Source organism: Lipotes vexillifer, unplaced genomic scaffold, assembly GCF_000442215.2.
Source record: "Lipotes vexillifer unplaced genomic scaffold, Lipotes_vexillifer_v1.1 scaffold134, whole genome shotgun sequence".
Taxonomy (NCBI): Eukaryota; Metazoa; Chordata; class Mammalia; order Artiodactyla; family Lipotidae; genus Lipotes; species Lipotes vexillifer.
The window spans coordinates 74,418-91,187 of NW_006787464.1; the positions used below are offsets into that span (position 1 = coordinate 74,418).

Here is a 16,770-nt window from a genome sequence, read left to right on the forward strand (position 1 = left end):
CGATATGTGGGCCTCTCACTGTCGTGGCCTTTCCCATTGCCGGACGCGCAAGCTCAGCGGCCACGGCTCACAGGCCCAGCCGCTACGCGGCTCACGGGCCCAGCCGCTACGCGGCATGTGGGATCCTCCCAGACCGGGGCACGAACCCGTATCCCCTGCATCGGCAGGCGGACTCTCAACCACTGCGCCACCAGGGAGGCCCTAAACTACATAAACTTTTTAAGACTTCTCTATAGCTAACGACATTATAAACAGAGATAAAAATACACTGACTTTTGCAAACTGAGGGAAAATATTTGCAATGCATAACACAGAATATAATATGTAAAGACCACTTGTGGATCAGTAAGCAAAAACAGAAAGCAACAGAAAAATGGACAAAGGTTATAAACAAGCGCTTTTTTTTTAGTGTGGTTTTTTTTTTTTGTATTGAAGTATAGTTGATTTACAATGTTGTGCTAGTTTCAGGTGTACCGTAAAGTGATTCTGTTATATATGTAGTCTTTTTAAGATTCTTTTCCTTTATATGTTATTACAAAATATCAAGTATAGTTCTCTGCACTATACGGTAGGTCCTTGTTAGTTATCTGTTTTACATACAGTAGTGTGTATATGTTAATCCCAAATGCCTGATTTGTCCCTCCCCCTGCTTTCCCTTTTGGCAACTGTAAGTGTGTTTTCTATGTCTATGGGTCTATTTCTGTTTTGAATATAAGTTCATTTGTACCGTTTTTTTTTAAGATTCCACATATAAGTGATATCATATGATATTTGTCTTTCTCTGTCTTGCTTACTTCACTTAGTATGATAATCTCTAGGTCCATCCATGTTGCTGCAAATGGCATTATTTCATTCTTTTTTAATGGCTGAGTAGTATTCTACTGTATATGTATGCCACATCTTCTTTATCCATTCATCTCTTTTTTTTTTTTTTTGCGATTCGCGGGCCTCTCACTGCTGTGGCCTCATCCCATTGCGGAGCCCAGGCTCCGGACGCACAGGCTCAGCAGCCATGGCTCATGGGCCTAGCCGCTCTGCGGCATGTGGGACCTTCCCGGACCAGGGCACGAACCCGTGTCCCCTGCATCGGCAGGCAGACTCTCAACCACTGCGCCACCAGGGAAGCCCTATCCATTCACCTCTTGATGGACATTTAAGTTACTTCCATGTCTTGGCTATTGTAAATAGTGCTGCAGTGAACATTGGGGTGCATGTATCTTTTTGAATTATAGTTTTCTCTGGGTATATGCCCAGAAGTGGGATTACAGGATCACATGGTAGCTCTATTTTTAGTTTTTTAAGGAAGCAGCATACATTTCTCCATAGTTGCTGTACCAATGTACATTCCCAACAACAGTGTAGGAGGGTTCCTTTTGCTCCACACCTTCTCCAGCATTTATTGTTTGTACACTTTTTCTTGATGGTCATTCTGACTGGTGTGGGGTGATACCTCAACGTAGCTTTGATTTGCATTTCTCTAATAATTAGCAATGTGGAGCAGTTTTCGTGTGTGTGTTGGCCATATATAAGTCTTCTTTGGAGAACTGTCTATTTAGATCTCATGCCCATTTTTTGATTGGGTTGTTTTTTTTTTTTTAAGGTTGAACTGTAGAGCGGTTTGTATACTTTTACGATTAATCCCTTTTTGCTCACATCATTTGCAAAATTTTCTCCCATTCTGTAGGTTCTCTTTTTGTTTTGCTTATGGTTTCCTTTGCTGTGAAAAAGCCTTTAAGTTTAATAAGGTCCCATTTGTATATTTTTGTTTTTATTTCCATTACTCTAGAAGACAGATCCAAAATGATATTGCTGTGATTTATGTCAGAGTATTCTACCTACGTTTTCCTCTAGGAGTTTTAGAGTATCCAGTTTTACATTAGGTCTTTAATCCATTTTGACTTTATTTTTGTGTATGGTGTTAGAGAGTGTTCTAATCTGATTCTTTTACATGTAGCTGTCCAGTTTTCCAAGCACCACTTATTGAAGAGACTCTCTTTTCTCCATTGTATATTCTTGACTCCTTTGTCATAGATTAATTGACCATATGTGTGTGGGTTTATTTCTGGGCTTTCTATCCTGTTCCACTGATCTGTATTTCTGTTTTTGTGACAGTCTGATACTGTCTTGATGATTGTAGCTTTGTAGTACAGTTTGAAGTCAGGGAGCCTGATTCCTCCACCTCTGTTTTTCTTTCTCAAGATTGCTTTGGCTATTTCGGGTCTCTTGTGTTTCCATAGAAATTTAAAAATTGTTTGTTCTAGTTCTGTGAAAAATGCCATTAGTAATTTGATAGGGATTGCATTAAATCTGTAGACTGCCTTGGGTACTATAGTCATTTTGACAGTATTGATTCTTCCAGTCCAAGAACACATCTGTTTGTGTCATCTTCAATTTCTTTCATCAGCGTCTTATAGTTTTCAGAGTACAGGTCTTTTGCCTCCTTAGGTAGGTTTATTCCTAGGTATTTTTTCCTTTTTGATCTGATGGTAAATGAGATTATTTCCTTAGTTTCTCTCTGATTTTTCATTGTTAGTGAATAGAAATGCAACATATTTCTGTGTATACATTTTGTATCCTGCAACTTTACTGCATTCATTGATGAGCTCTAGTAGTTTTCTGGTAGGGTCTTTAGGATATTTTATGTATAGCATCATGTCATCTGCAAACAGTGAAAGTTTTACTTCTTCTTTTCTAATTTGTATTCCTTTTTTTTTTTTTTTTTTTTTTTGCGGTACATGGGCCTCTCACTGTTGTGGCCTCTCCCATTGCGGAGCACAGGCTCCGGACGTGCAGGCTCATCAGCCATGGCTCACGGGCCCAGCCGCTCCATGGCATGTGGGATCTTCCTGGACCGGGGCACAAACCCGTGTCCCCTGCATCGGCAGGCAGACTCTCAACCACTGCGCCACCAGGGAAGCCCATCCAATTTGTATTCCTTTTATTTCTTTTTCTTCTCTGATTGTCGTGGCTAGAACTTCCAAAGCTAAGTTGACTAAAAGTGGCGAGAGTGGACATCCTTGTCTTGTTCCTGATCTTAGAGGAAATGCTTTCAGCTTTTCACCACTGAGTATGATGTTAGCTGTGGGTTTGTTATATATGGCCATTATTATGTTGAGGTAGGTTCCCTCTATGCCCACTTTATGGAGAGTTTTTATCATAATTCGATGTTGAATTTTATCAAAAGCTTTTTCTGCATCTATTGATATGATTATATGGTTTTTATTCTTCAATTTGTTGATGTGGTGTGTCACACTGAATGATTTGTGGATATTGAAAAATCCTTGCATCCCTGGGATAAATCCCACTTGATCTGGTGTATGATCTTTTTAATGTATTGTTGGATTCAATTTGCCAGTATTTTGTTAAGGATTTTTGCGTCTAGGTTTATCAGTGATATTGGCCTGTACTTTTCTTTTTTTGTGAAATCTTTGCCTGGTTTTGGTGTCACAGTGATGGTGGCCTCATAGAATGAGTTTGGAAGTGTTCCCTCCTCTTCAATTTTTGGAATAGTTTCCAAAGGAAAGGTGTTAACGCTTCTGTAAGTGTTTAATAGACTTCGCCTGTGAAGCCAACTGGTCGTGGACTTCTGTTTGTTGGGAGTTTTTAAGTCACAGTTTCAATTTCAGTACTTGTAATTGGTCTGTTAATATCTTCTATTTCTTCCTGGTTCAGTCTTGGGAGATTGTATGTTTCTAAGGTTTGTTCATTTCTTCTAAGCTGTCCATTTTATTGGCGTATTGTTGCTTGTAGTAGTCTCCTATGGTCCTTTGAATTGCTGTGGTGTCGGTTGTAACTTCTCCTTTTTCTTTTCTGATTTTATTGATTTGGGCCTTCTCCCTCTTTTCTTGATGAGTCTGACTAAAGGTTTATCCATTTTGTTTATCTTTTCAAAGAACCAGATTTTAGTTTCATTGATCCTTTCTATTGTTTACTTTGTTACTATTCCATTTATTTCTGCTCTGATCTTTATGATTTCTTTCCTTCTGCTAACTTCACGTTTTGTTTGTTCTTCTTTCTTTAGTTGCTTTAGGTATAAGGTTAAGATATTTATTTGAGATTTTTCTTGTTTCCTGAGCTCAGGTTGTATCACTGTAAATTTCCCTCTTAGAACTGTTTCTGCTACATTCCATAGATTTTGGATCATTGTGTTTTCGTTTTCATTTGTCTCTAGGTACTTTTTTGATTTCTTCAGTGGTCCATTGGTTATTTAGTAGAATACTGTTTAGCCTCCACATGTTTATGTTTTTTTGAAGTTATTTTCTTGTAGTTGATTTCTAATCTCATAGTCTTGTGGTTGAAAAAGATGCTTGATATGATTTCAGTTTTCTTAAATTTACCGAGACTTGCTTTGTGCCCCAGCAAGTGATCTATCCTGGAGATGGTTCCATGTGTACTTGAAAAGACTGTGTATTCTGCTGCTTTCAGATGGAATGCTCTATAAATATCAATTAAGTCCATCCGGTCTAATGTGTCATTTAAGACCTGTGTTTCCTTATTGATTTTCTATCTGGATGATCTGTCCATTTATGTAAGTGGGGTGTTAAGCTCTCCCACTATTATTATGTTACTGTCAAGTTCTCCTTTTATGTCTGTTAACATTTGCCTTATATATTGAGGTGCTCCTGTGTTGGATGCATATATATATATATATATATACAATTGTTATATCTTCTTCTTGGATTGTTCCCTTGGTCATTATGTACTGTCCTTCGTTGTCTCTTATAACAGTCTTTATTGTAAAGTCTATTTTGTCTGATATAAGTATTGCAACTCCAGCTTTCTTTTGATTTCCATTTGCATGGAATACCTTTCCCTCATTTTCAGTCTGTATGAGTCTCTAGATCTGAAGTGAGTCTCTTATAGACAGCATATATTTGAGTCTTGTTTTTATACCCATTCAGCCAGTCTGTGTCTTTTGCCTGGAGCATTTAATCTATTTACATTTAAGGTAATTATCAGTATGTATGTTCTTATTGTCATTTTGTTAATTGTTTTGCATTTGTTTTTATAGGTCTTCTTTCTTCCTTTCCTCTTTTTTTAAAATATTTTATGGAAGTATAGTTGATTTACATGTTGTTAATTTCTGCTGTACAACAAAGTTATTCAGTTATGCATTTATATATTCTTTTGCTTACTGTTTTCTATTATGGTTTATCACAGGATATTGAATATAGTTCCCAGTGCTATACAATAGGACCTTGTTCTTCATTTTCTTTCTTCTTTTGTTCTCTTCTCTTGTGATTTGATTATCTTTAGTGTTATGTTTGGTTATCTTATTTTTTGTATATATATATATATATATATATGTAAAATAGATTTTTGGTTTGTGGTTCCATGAGGTTTTGATATAGCATTCTATACATATACATGATTATTTTAAGTTGCTGATCTCCTAATTTCAGATGCATTTAAATGTCTTGCATTTGTACTCTTCTTCTCTCATGATTACTAATTTAGATATCATATTTGTGTGTGGATGATTTCCTGTCTTTACTGTATGCTTGCCTTTACGGGTGAGCTTTCCCATTTTGTAATTTTCTTGTTTCTAGTTGTGGTCTTCTCTTTTCCACCTAGAGAAGTTTCTTTAGGATTTGTTTTAAACCTGGTTTGGTGGTACTGAATTCTTTTAGCTTTTGCTTGTCTGTAAAGCTTTCGATTTCTCAGTCAAATCTGAACAAGAGCCTTGCTGGATAGAGTATTCTTGGTTGTAGGTTTTCCCCTTTCATCACTTTAAATATATTGTGCCACTCCCTTCTGGCCTGCAGAGTTTCTGCTGAAAAGTCAGCTCATAACCTTATGGGGATTCCCTTGTTGCTTTTATTATTTTCTCTTTATCTTTAATTTTGGTCAGTTTGATTACTATGTGTCTTGGTGTATTTCTCCTTGAGTTAATCCTGTATGGGCCTCTGTGCTTCCTGGACTTGGGTGCTGTTTCCTTTCCCATATTAGGGAAGTTTTCAGTTGTTACCTCTTCAAATATTTTCTCAGTCCCTATTCTCTCTCTTCTTCTGGGACCCCTGTAATGCGAATGTTGGTGCATTTGACATTGTCCTAGAGGTCTCTTAAACTGTCCTCATTTCTTTTCATTCTTTTTTCTTTATTCTGTTCTGCAGCAGTGATTTCCACCACTCTATCTTCCAGCTCACTTATCTGTTCTTCTGCCTCATTTATTCTGCTATTGACTCCTTCTAGTGTATTTTCCATTTCAGTTATTGTATTCTTCAATACAATATTGTATTCTTCTTGGTTGTTCTTTATATTTTCTAATTCTTTGTTAACACCTTCCTGTAACTTCTCACTCTGTGCATCCATTCTTTTCCTGAGCTCTTGGATCATCTTTGTGATCATTACTCTTAACTCTTCTTTGTGTAGATTGCCTATCTCTTTGTCACTTAATTCTTCTTCTGGGGTTTTATCTTTTGCTTTCATCTGGAACCTCTTCCTCGGCTGTCTCATTTTGTCTTAATGTGTATGTGGAAGGTTGGTTATGTTTCTCAACCTTGGAGAAGTGGCCCTCTGTAAGGGATGCCCTTTGTGTCCCAGAAGTACACTCCCCTCTTGTCTTCCAAGGGCCAGGGACCAGCTGATCCCAGGGTAGTTTCTGACGTGCATTTGTGGACTTAGTTCCGCAGGCTGCCGGATCATTGTTTTCTTGTTTCTGGTGTCCACCCCCGGTGGGTGAGGCTGTTGATGGACACTTGGATTGCCTCTGTATCTTGGCTGTTGTAAATAGTGCTACTGTGAATATTAGGGTGCGTGTATCTTTTTAAATTAGTGTTTTCATTTTTTCTGGATATATACCCAGGAGTAGAATTGCTGGATCATATGGTAGCTCTGCTTTTAGTTTTGTGACGAACCTTCATACTGTTTTCTATAGTGGCTGTACCAATTTACATTCCCACCAACAGTGTACGAGGGTTCCCTTTTCTCCACATCCTTGCCAACATTTGTGCTTTTTAGACTTGATGATAACCATTCTGACAGATGTGAGGTGATATCTCGTTGTTTTGATTTGCATTTCTCTAATAATTAGTGATTTGAACATCTTTTCATGTGCCTGTTAGCCATTTGTATGTCTTCTTTGAAAAGATGTCTGTTCAGGTCTTCTGCCCATTTTTTGATTGGTTTGTTTGTTTTTGGTATTGAACCGTGTGAACTGTTTGTATATTGTAGGTATTAACCCCTTGTTGGTAGCATCATTTGCAAATATTTTCTCTGATTCCGTAGGTTGTCTTTTCATTTTGTCAGTGGTTTCCTTTGCTATGCAAAAGCTTTTAAGTTTAATTAGGTCCCATTTGTTTATTTTTGCTCTTATTTCTTTTGCCTTAGGAGACTGATCCAAGAAAATATTGCTATAATTTATTTCGAAGAGTATTCCACCTATATTCTCTTCTAGGAGTTTTATGGTTTCTGGTCTTACATTTAGCTCTTTAAACCATCTTGAATTTAATTTGTATGTGGTGTGAGGGAATGTTCTAATCTCACTGTTTTGCATGTGGATACCCAGTTTTCCCAGCACCACTTGTTGAAGAAACTGTCTTTTCTCCATTGTATATTTTTGCCTCCTTTGTTGTAGATGAATTGACCATAGTGCACGGATTTATTTTTGGGCTCTCTGTTCTGTTCCATTGATTTATGTGTCTGTTTTTGTGTCAATACCATGATGTTTTGATTACTGTAGCTTTCTAGTATAGTCTAAAGTCTGGGAGGGTTATACTTCCAGCTTTGTTCTTTTTTCTCAAGATTGCTTTGTGGCTCCATGTGAATTTTATGATTATTTGTTCTAGTTCTGTGAAAAATGTCCAGGGTATTTTGATAGGGATTGCATTAAATCTGTAGATTGCTTTGGGTAGAATGGCCATTTTAACAATATTAATTCTTCCAATCCAAGGGCATGGGATATTGTTCCATTTCTTTGAATCATCTTCATTTTCCTTCGTCAGTGTTTCATAGTTTTTCAGGGTATTGGTCCTTTACCTCTTTGGTTAAATTTATTTCTAGGGGTTTTTCTTGCTGCTATTTTAAATGGGATTTTTTTTCTTTTTTACTTTCTCTTTCTGGTATTTCATCATCAGTGTATAGAAATGCAATAGATTGCTGTATATTAATGTTTTATCCTGCAACCTTCCCAATTCATTTACTAGTTCTAATAGTTTTGGGGTGGAGACTTTAGGGACCTATATAAATTATATGCTTAATATTCTTATTAATATTTAATTAATAAAGATTTTGTTTCCAGTAACAATGTTGGAAATAAGGAAAAGAGAAATAACTCCAATGTCCATTAATATAGGAATTTTTAAGTAAAATATCTTACAGCTATATACATTGCTTTTAAACATAGCAAGGAAGGTATATGAAGACTTTACTCTTTGGTCATTCTTGTGCCCTGGAATCTTCACTACCTGGCATATTGTTAGTGCTCAAATATTTTTTGAATAAACATGTCCAGAAATATGTTGACAATTTACTATTAAATGAAAAAATACTTTGAAGAATAAAATGTAAAATATAATTCTATTTAATAAAAAAACCCCAAAACTACACACACACACACACACACACACGTGTGTGTGTGTGTGTGTGTGTGTGTATTTTTTTCCAAATACTGACTTATTTAATTAACTGTGTTAGGGCATAGGCCAACCTTTCATATATCTTTCCAATTTATATATTGATGTAATGGAACAAAGCTGGCAGGGAGGTTTTGCCATCCTCAGTGTGTGGGTTCAATTTCTGGACCTAAGACATTTACTCTGTCACTATGTCCAGCCAGTGGTAAAGGGAGGTAAAAAGAGAAGAGGGCAGAACAACTTCCTTAAGAAAATATGATCCAGAAGGTGCACACTTTACTTCTGCCGATGTCTCATGATTAAGACTTAGTCACACGGCCACATCTTGTTAGAGGAAAGTCTGGGAAAATGTGGGCAACTATGTATTCATCTAAAACTGCATGGGGGAATGGGGATGGGGCAGGCATCAAGTTTCTTATTATAGAGAGAAGAAATGGAGGAAAGGGAGAGCAAATACTGGAGGACCATGAATAGTGTGCGCAAAACTTTTTATACCATCATCTTTTCTTTCACCACTGAGTCATAATTTCACTTGTAACTTACAACAGTTTTAATACCAACTAGGATTTGTTTCTAAATTCTTTTATCGCATTGTTCACTCAAATCTTGTGTCCATTGCGCTGTTACTATTATTGTAGTTTACAATACAATGTACCAAATCAAACACCCCTCTTTTCACCTTTTCAAAATTTTCTTCCCAGGTCTTACCTTTTTATTGCAAGATTTTTCTATTGGAATATAAATGTTTTTTATTCATTTACAAAAATTATTTATACATTAATAAAAGTATTATTAATAATGATAGCTATCATTTTTTGAGGATCCACTATGTGCCAGGTACTCTGTTAAGGGCTTTATTTTTTAAATTCTTTTCAGTGAAAGTTGGTACTTCAATCATATCCCCATTTCATATACTAAGCAAGTGAGACCTAGAGAGGTAAAGTTAATTGCTCAACGTCACACAGCTGATAAGTGGAGGGGTCAGCTGTCAAATCTGTGTGTCTGACACCAAAGTCCATGCTCTAACAGCTGCTCTGTATTAAGTGTCTGTCACATTCAATGTAAATAATTTTCCTGCTTTGTCATTTGCTTTCTAACTTTGCTATGACCTGTTGATGTTCATAAGTTTTAAATAATAATTTTATGTATTAATATTAATGTATCATTTTAATACAGTAGACCCACATACTGGCCGTCCCTGTATAGATTTTTTGGACAACACTCATAAGTGGAATAGAAGCTATACATTGAGCAGCATCTTACTTACCCTCCAGGTAAGAACAGATTAATATAATGCTGTCTTTAATACTTTTAATTACCCCAATTACTCAAAATATAACGAATAAAATGTACAATGTATAGTTAAATGTTAAAAGGATTTGAGTAAGCTTATATAAATCAATAACATTTCTACATCAAGACTGTAAAATGGAACTTGAATTATAAAAACTATTATTTTAAAAGTGAAATCGATAGATTAGGCCCTTCCCAGCCAAAGAATATGTATTTTATAAAAGAAGAAAAGAACTGTTTGGATGGTTTCAACTCTGGAAATACAGTCTTAGGTTTGCTTTTGGCTCCTAACTTCACTTTATAATGTTGAACAGGCCTTTTGGATCTTTCCGCATTCATGAACCTTGCCTTCCTCTGAGAGGTGAATCAAGTGACTACAACGTAAAATGTTCAGCTTTATCCTTTGTTTCTGACAGTACTAGAGACCTGCTTTTATAAGCTTTCATATCAAACCCAGTGAACAATTAAACCAGGAATTTCCTCCTCTCCTCAGTAGATGCCTGTTTCTAGAATGCACCCTTCACCTCCTAGATCCATGGTCTTTAGAAGCATGCCTCAGTGTTGTGTTATTCCCGACCCTCAAAGAGCCTCCCTTCTCATCCTGAAATGCTAAGATAAATGATTTGAGTGGCACTTGCTTTGACCATTTACATCTGGCTCAGCGAGATTCTATCCACTAGAGTCTGTCCACAATATTCTATCTATGTATCATTGATAATATGTGGAGATAAACTATTAAATTTTGATCATCTGGAATACCTGGAGAATAAAGTATTCTGGCTTAATTGAATTTTCTTTGTAACATAGAATTATAACACAGATTTCATCTCTCCCATTTCTTGTTTTTGAAAATAAAATAAAATTAATCATTAACTTTCTGTCTAGTCATCTTAGTATGCTGAGTAAAATTTAATATTTTTTAAAATTCAATGTTCAATTTATTTATTCATTCATTCCACAAATGTGTGTTGAGCATATATAGCAGTGCCAGACCATGTTCTGGGAGAGAGATTGGAGCAAAAACTTTGAGGAAGTAAGTGAGCGTGTTGTGCAGAGATTTGTGATTGATCTTTTGGATTCCTTCAAACTGAGTCATCCTATCTCTTCCACCTAAATAGGATTGGCCTTAAAAATAGTAAAAATGAATGTTCTCAGGAATGTAATGAGTGAGGGCAAACCCGAATGAAATGGTGAAAAATTTGAATAGAAGAATAATTTAATAAAAGGTACATTGAGGGCTGTAAGTTTAGATAGCTTGGCTTCACGTCTTGGTTCTGCCACTTAATACCTTTGCACTGTTGGACAAGTTTCTTCACTTCTCATTGCCTCAGTTTCTTCATCAGTAAAATGGGGCTGTTAGTAGCTACCTCATATAACTTGTGAGGACTAAATGAATAAATAACATGGAAAGTACTTAGAACCATGAGTTGTCCAAGAAAAGAATTCAATAAAATCTAGTTAATATTTTGATTGTTCTTAGTTTTAACCTGTAATACAAAATGACAACAAAGTGTTGCCAAATACGTCATGGAAAGCCAGTAGATTACACAGTTGTTTTTATTTTTCAAATAGATTTATAAAACAAATATGCCCACATTAGAGAAGATTTTTAAGATAGTGGAAAGGAAAAGGAAATCACTGGTAATCATAAAGAAAATTCCTTACCCTGTTGTTATTAGCATTTTCTTCTAATTTTGTCTCCTGTGTTTCGGTTTTAAATCTTCAGTTCCACATTTCCTGCAGGGTCAAGCCCAAATTCTGTTGCCTGACAAATGATGATCTACTTCTCACACCTTGGCTTTAACTCTCCCAAACACACTGTGGGATCCCGCTCCTATTGATATATTGATATCTTCTTTTTATTTTTTTTTTCCACTCAAAGTGCTTGGTTCAATTCATGTTAAAAAGCATTTACAGAGTTCTAAACTCTAAAGTTACAAACCTAAGTCAGTCTTGCACTTTAAAAAGTGCTCAGTCCAGTTCCCCATCTGACTAGCAGCCCATTTTATTCCCTCTTTCTCAGTCTGTTCAGCAAGCAGCTGCTCACGTTGTAAGAGTCGGGTCAAAAGAGCCCTCCTCTGCAATGCCTTTCCTGATTTCCTTTCCTAGGTGAAATTGATGGCTTTGGTTTTGGCGGGAAGGAGGTTTTCTTTGCAAAGTGGTACCCTAAGCAAATCTCTATGAGAGTGCTATAATGCTCTAATGCATATACTGTTTCCTTATCTGTCTTCCCCTGTTGGACTGTAAGCTCCCTGAGGTCAGGAAACAAGTCTGATTTGTGTGATAGGTACTAAGTAACATGATTGAAGCAACAAATCTGAATTTTTACATCGTTGCAATGATGGTATATATGTTCAAATTATATAGCCTATTTCTTTTTCACTTAACATTTTATCTCAAGTAATTTCCAGATTGCTACAATTAATATTTTAGTGGCTATTTAATAGTACTTTGAAGGTCAGTGCTGCCCAATAGAACTTTCCGTGCTTACGGAAATGTTCAATATCTGTGCTGTCCGATATAGTAGCCTCTAGTCTCATGTTCTACTGAGCACTTGAAATGTGGCTACTGCAACTGAGGAACTGAGTTTTTCATTTTATTTAAGTAATTTAAATTTAGATTGCTTTCTGACTACTACCTTTTGAATAACAGGTGAGATACATTTATAGTTATCATATTGTTATACAAGGGGGTGGTACTTGAAATGGTGTTTAAAATATTTTAAAGTCTAAATATGCTAATCATCACCTCCTAAAATTTTTATAATCTTGATTTCTTTGAAAACTTGTACTTCCATATACAATGAAAAAGTAAGTACCAACACTCATCCACAGAAGAAATTCCAATTTCATGGGCTGTAACTAATTGGATATTACAAAATGTACCCACTGGTACAGTTGTTTATTGATGCTTCAGATTTTTGTATTTATCCTCCAGATGGCTTTTTATATTATTTCATACTATCATATGGTGACTTTAAAAGTTGGACTGTTATTTTACTATTTTAGCAGGGTGTCTGATTTGCGTATTTTAATTATTCCTTACATTCTAGTTCTTAAAAAATCATTAAATATACTTAATAGCTTGTGTATATATTATATGAAAAGGTCTTAGGCACAGTGGTCAATGCAAAGACTATTGAATAAACTTTACCAGATGTGCCTCTCTGAGTAAGATTATCTCTCCAGCCAAAGAGCAAAAGCTTGCTCTTGAAGAAAAGTTTCATCTGCTTCCCACCCACTTTGAAAGATATAGTGCAATCCTTATTTAAGCAATTATAATATTCTGGGAAATATAGCCCAATGTGTTTTCCAAATAGAAAAAAAAAAAAAAAACAGAAAATTCTTGTTGGTTTTGAAATATCAGATGTCAGATTACTGCTTTTATTAGTGAAAGATTGCTATCATTTCCATGACTCTTAAGCCACAGTAATCCACTCTGACCTGTATCTACACTTAAGACATTCTGGTAGTTGTTCTTTTGGCTATATTTTATTATCTGATTTGTATGTTATAATGTAAGATTCAGTATACTGAATTATTGAATACATTTTTCAAAGTTGGGCTAATATTAATTTTGAGATGCCAGATAAACAAGATCATGGTCTAGCAGAACTACTAAGTTTTAGTTACTACTTGTCACCTATTTCATCCAGATGTGCAAATACTATTGTAGGCAGAATTTTGAAGTTGTCCCCCAAGACTCCCATTCTCTGCTTACTCAGTCAAACACTAATCTAGGTGTGAAGGAACTTTGCAGATGGAACTATGGTTACTAATCAGCTCACCTTAAAATAGAAAGGTTATTCCTGAAATATGCAGGGGGCCCAAAGTAATCCCATGAGCTCTTAACAACAGACAAGGAAGACAGAAGAGTCACTCAGAAAAATACAGTAAAGACGGAGAAAGGATATGACAGGAGGGGAGCAAACACGAGAAGGATTTTTCACACCTTTGCCTCTGACACGTAGGGGTCCAAGTGTAAGGACTGGCGAGAGACATCTCAGGGTTGAGGGTAGCCCCTAGTTAATCACCAGGAAAGAAACGGGAAATCAGTCCTACAAATACTGAAGACAGGAACTGAATTCAGCTAACAGACAGCCTGAATGAGTTGGGAGGCATGTTCTTCCCAGAGCCTCTGGTAAGAGCCCAGCCAACCGACGACTTGATTTCAGTCTTGTTCAGTCTGGAAAAGAAAAACCAGCCCAATCAACCTTGACTTCCTACTTGTAGAAATGTGAGATAATAAACTTGTGTTGATTTAGTTGCTAAATTTGTGGTAATTTGTTACAGCAGCAATAGAAAACTACTACAGATACCAAGTTAAGCATTCAGTGATCTGGAGGGATATTGAATTGCATGCAAGTTTTTAATACATGTGTTTGTTTATTCACGATCTAAATATGAACTCATGTTAAAATGTAATGTATTTTTTAATGGAAATGTTTCAATGTTTTCTAATGTTTACTTCCCTTTCCATAAAAAATCAATTTAAATTTATGTGATAGGAAGAAATAAGTTACAGGAAGGAACTTGTAACTCGCTTTGATCCTAATGTTTGGCTCATGAATGTACAGTATAAAACCAAGATAGATCAAGTGTTTCTTGAGAGTAGGGACCATGTCTCTTTTGTCTTTGTCTATATCTCCAGGTGGATACATTGTAGGCATTTAATGAATGCTTCTTGAATGTTGTATGTATTGGTTTGTCTTTTTGCTCTAAGGAAAAAGTTACTTTAAAAACTCTATGTTCTGTATGTTTTCCTGTAGGTTATGCTTTCTAATCCAGTGCTAGAAAATCCAGTGAATTTGGAAGCAGCCCATATACTGATTAAAGATGAAACTCTGTACAGGCAAATAATTCTAAGACTTTTCCACCAGCCATTACAATGTAAGAAGTGCCTACTTATTGTTATTTGCCATTTATTAATTATTTATAGCAAGTAAATGATCTAGCAAGTAACTTGTATACGGCAATATTTTCTGTATCCATTTTCAGTAATGAAATCATACTAAGATCTCTCCTACTGTACCTCTTTTTCAAATCCATCAGTGTGATCCCTTTTTTTTTCCTAATTGAAGAATAGTTGATTTACAATGTTGTGTTAGTTTTAGGTGTACAGCAAAGTGATTCAGTTATACATACATATATATCTATTTTATATATCTGTTTTTTCAGATTCTTTTCCCTTATAGGTTATTACAAAATATTGAGTAGAGTTCCCTGTGCTATACAGTAGGTCCTTGTTGTCTATTTTATATATAGTAGTGTGTACATATTCATCCCAAACTCCTAATTTACCCCCACCCACGCCCTTTCCCCTTCGGTAACCATAAGTTTGTTCTCTATGTCTGTGGGTCTATTTCTGTTTTGTATGTAAGTTCATTTCTATCATTGTTTTTAGATTCAACATATAAGCAATATCATAAGATATTTGTCTTTCTCTGGCTGGTTTAGTGTGGTCCTTTTTAAAAGATTACCAAAAATCATAGGCTTAGTATCTTTAAAAGTAATGGTCATATGGGTGAATGGTGCTGATCAAAACTAGTCTACCCATCATAAAGATGTGACATCAGTTTTCACTCTCTGATCTGTAATGGATATTTCTCAGACTTCACCTTTAGCACCCCCCAGATCTTACTGATCTGGGACTCCTTTCCCCTTGATTAGGAAAGTGTTCAGCATTTTTCTTTCTGGAGAGTTCTTCCTCCAGGTATTCCTTCAAAGAATCCATGTGGAAATGACATCTGAGCCTTTTCAGTCATTCTGCTCTATTGACCAATGTTTTCCTGATACCCTCGGTCTGCTCCCTCTCATCCTGCCAGCAACCTTTTCTTGACTCCTAATTCCATCGCCTCTGTTGCTCCTGTGCTCTCTCTGCAGTTAGCAGAGAAATGCTGTTGGCTCCTTATGCCCAGGGGTGTTTGCCACAAGTGAAGGTTGGGATCCTAGTGACGTAGCTCTTTCCTTTACATTCTGCCCCTCCTTTCAGCAGTGCACAGCAGCCTCACACAGTAAATGGCATTATTAGCTCCCCAATCAGCAGGCCTTGCTCTTCAAACTCACTCTGCCAAACTGATGCCTCTTGTGCTTTTTCTCTCCATTAGATGTCCACGATCTCTTCTTCCATCCCCTTCTAGGACCTGCCAGCCCATTAGTCAGGTCTGTACAATTTGTGGCCAGGTTCAGGTCCTCCTCCACAGGGCATCTGGGTCAGACGCAATATTGATCAGGCATCTTTTCCAGTATCTTCAAATATGTCATGATTGTCGCAGAGTTCCTCAAAATTCCCTGACAGTTTTGAGGCTGGTTTGTCCACAGAGGAACAGTACCGCTTCACTCTGATCATATTTCTGACCAACCAGAATACTGTAGCACCCCTCTGTGTCCTCTGCACTCAGGAAGCGTTTGTGGAATGAGCAAATGAATGATATGTATCCCTTTTGTCAGGCACTACAATACTGTCATTACACAGAAATATCCTGTACAAAGCTATGTCCATATTCTGGTGAATGGAAATTTTAAAACTGGTTTTAAAGAATTTTCTATGGTAAATGACTTTGGTTTTGCCCTGCAGAGAGAAGGATGAGAAGAAACTGCAAGACAAGTTGGCCCTTTCTTTTCTTCTTTTCTCTCAGGCTGACATCACCCTTCACTCCTTTCAGTCCTCCTGCTTTGCCAACAAACCAGACAGGAAAGCTGTCCAAGTTGCCAAATCACCCAGCAAATGAGTGACAAAGCAAATAGTGCTTTGGTAGGTTTTCACTATATGCTTTATTTGTGTTGGTGAAATATGTGGGAATCCAAGACAGCAAATAGTTTTCAGCTTGCCTGCCATCACAGCAGGACTGGAGTGGTACCTATAGTGCCAGGAAGAAAATGATTTTCTGCAGCTTCATAGGGAA

The 16,770-nt window shown here is 36.5% G+C and overlaps 1 protein-coding gene across 1 annotated transcript in view; it reads left to right on the forward strand.

Annotated features, from left to right (window-relative positions):
- UBE2U (ubiquitin conjugating enzyme E2 U) overlaps positions 1–16,770 on the forward strand; it is a 77,008-nt gene that overhangs the window by 3,917 nt on the left and 56,321 nt on the right. Inside the window, exons 4-5 of the mRNA XM_007460076.1 lie at positions 9,750–9,847; positions 14,635–14,755. Coding sequence (XP_007460138.1) covers positions 9,750–9,847; positions 14,635–14,755 — 219 coding nt within the window. The remainder of the gene's footprint in view (positions 1–9,749; positions 9,848–14,634; positions 14,756–16,770) is intronic.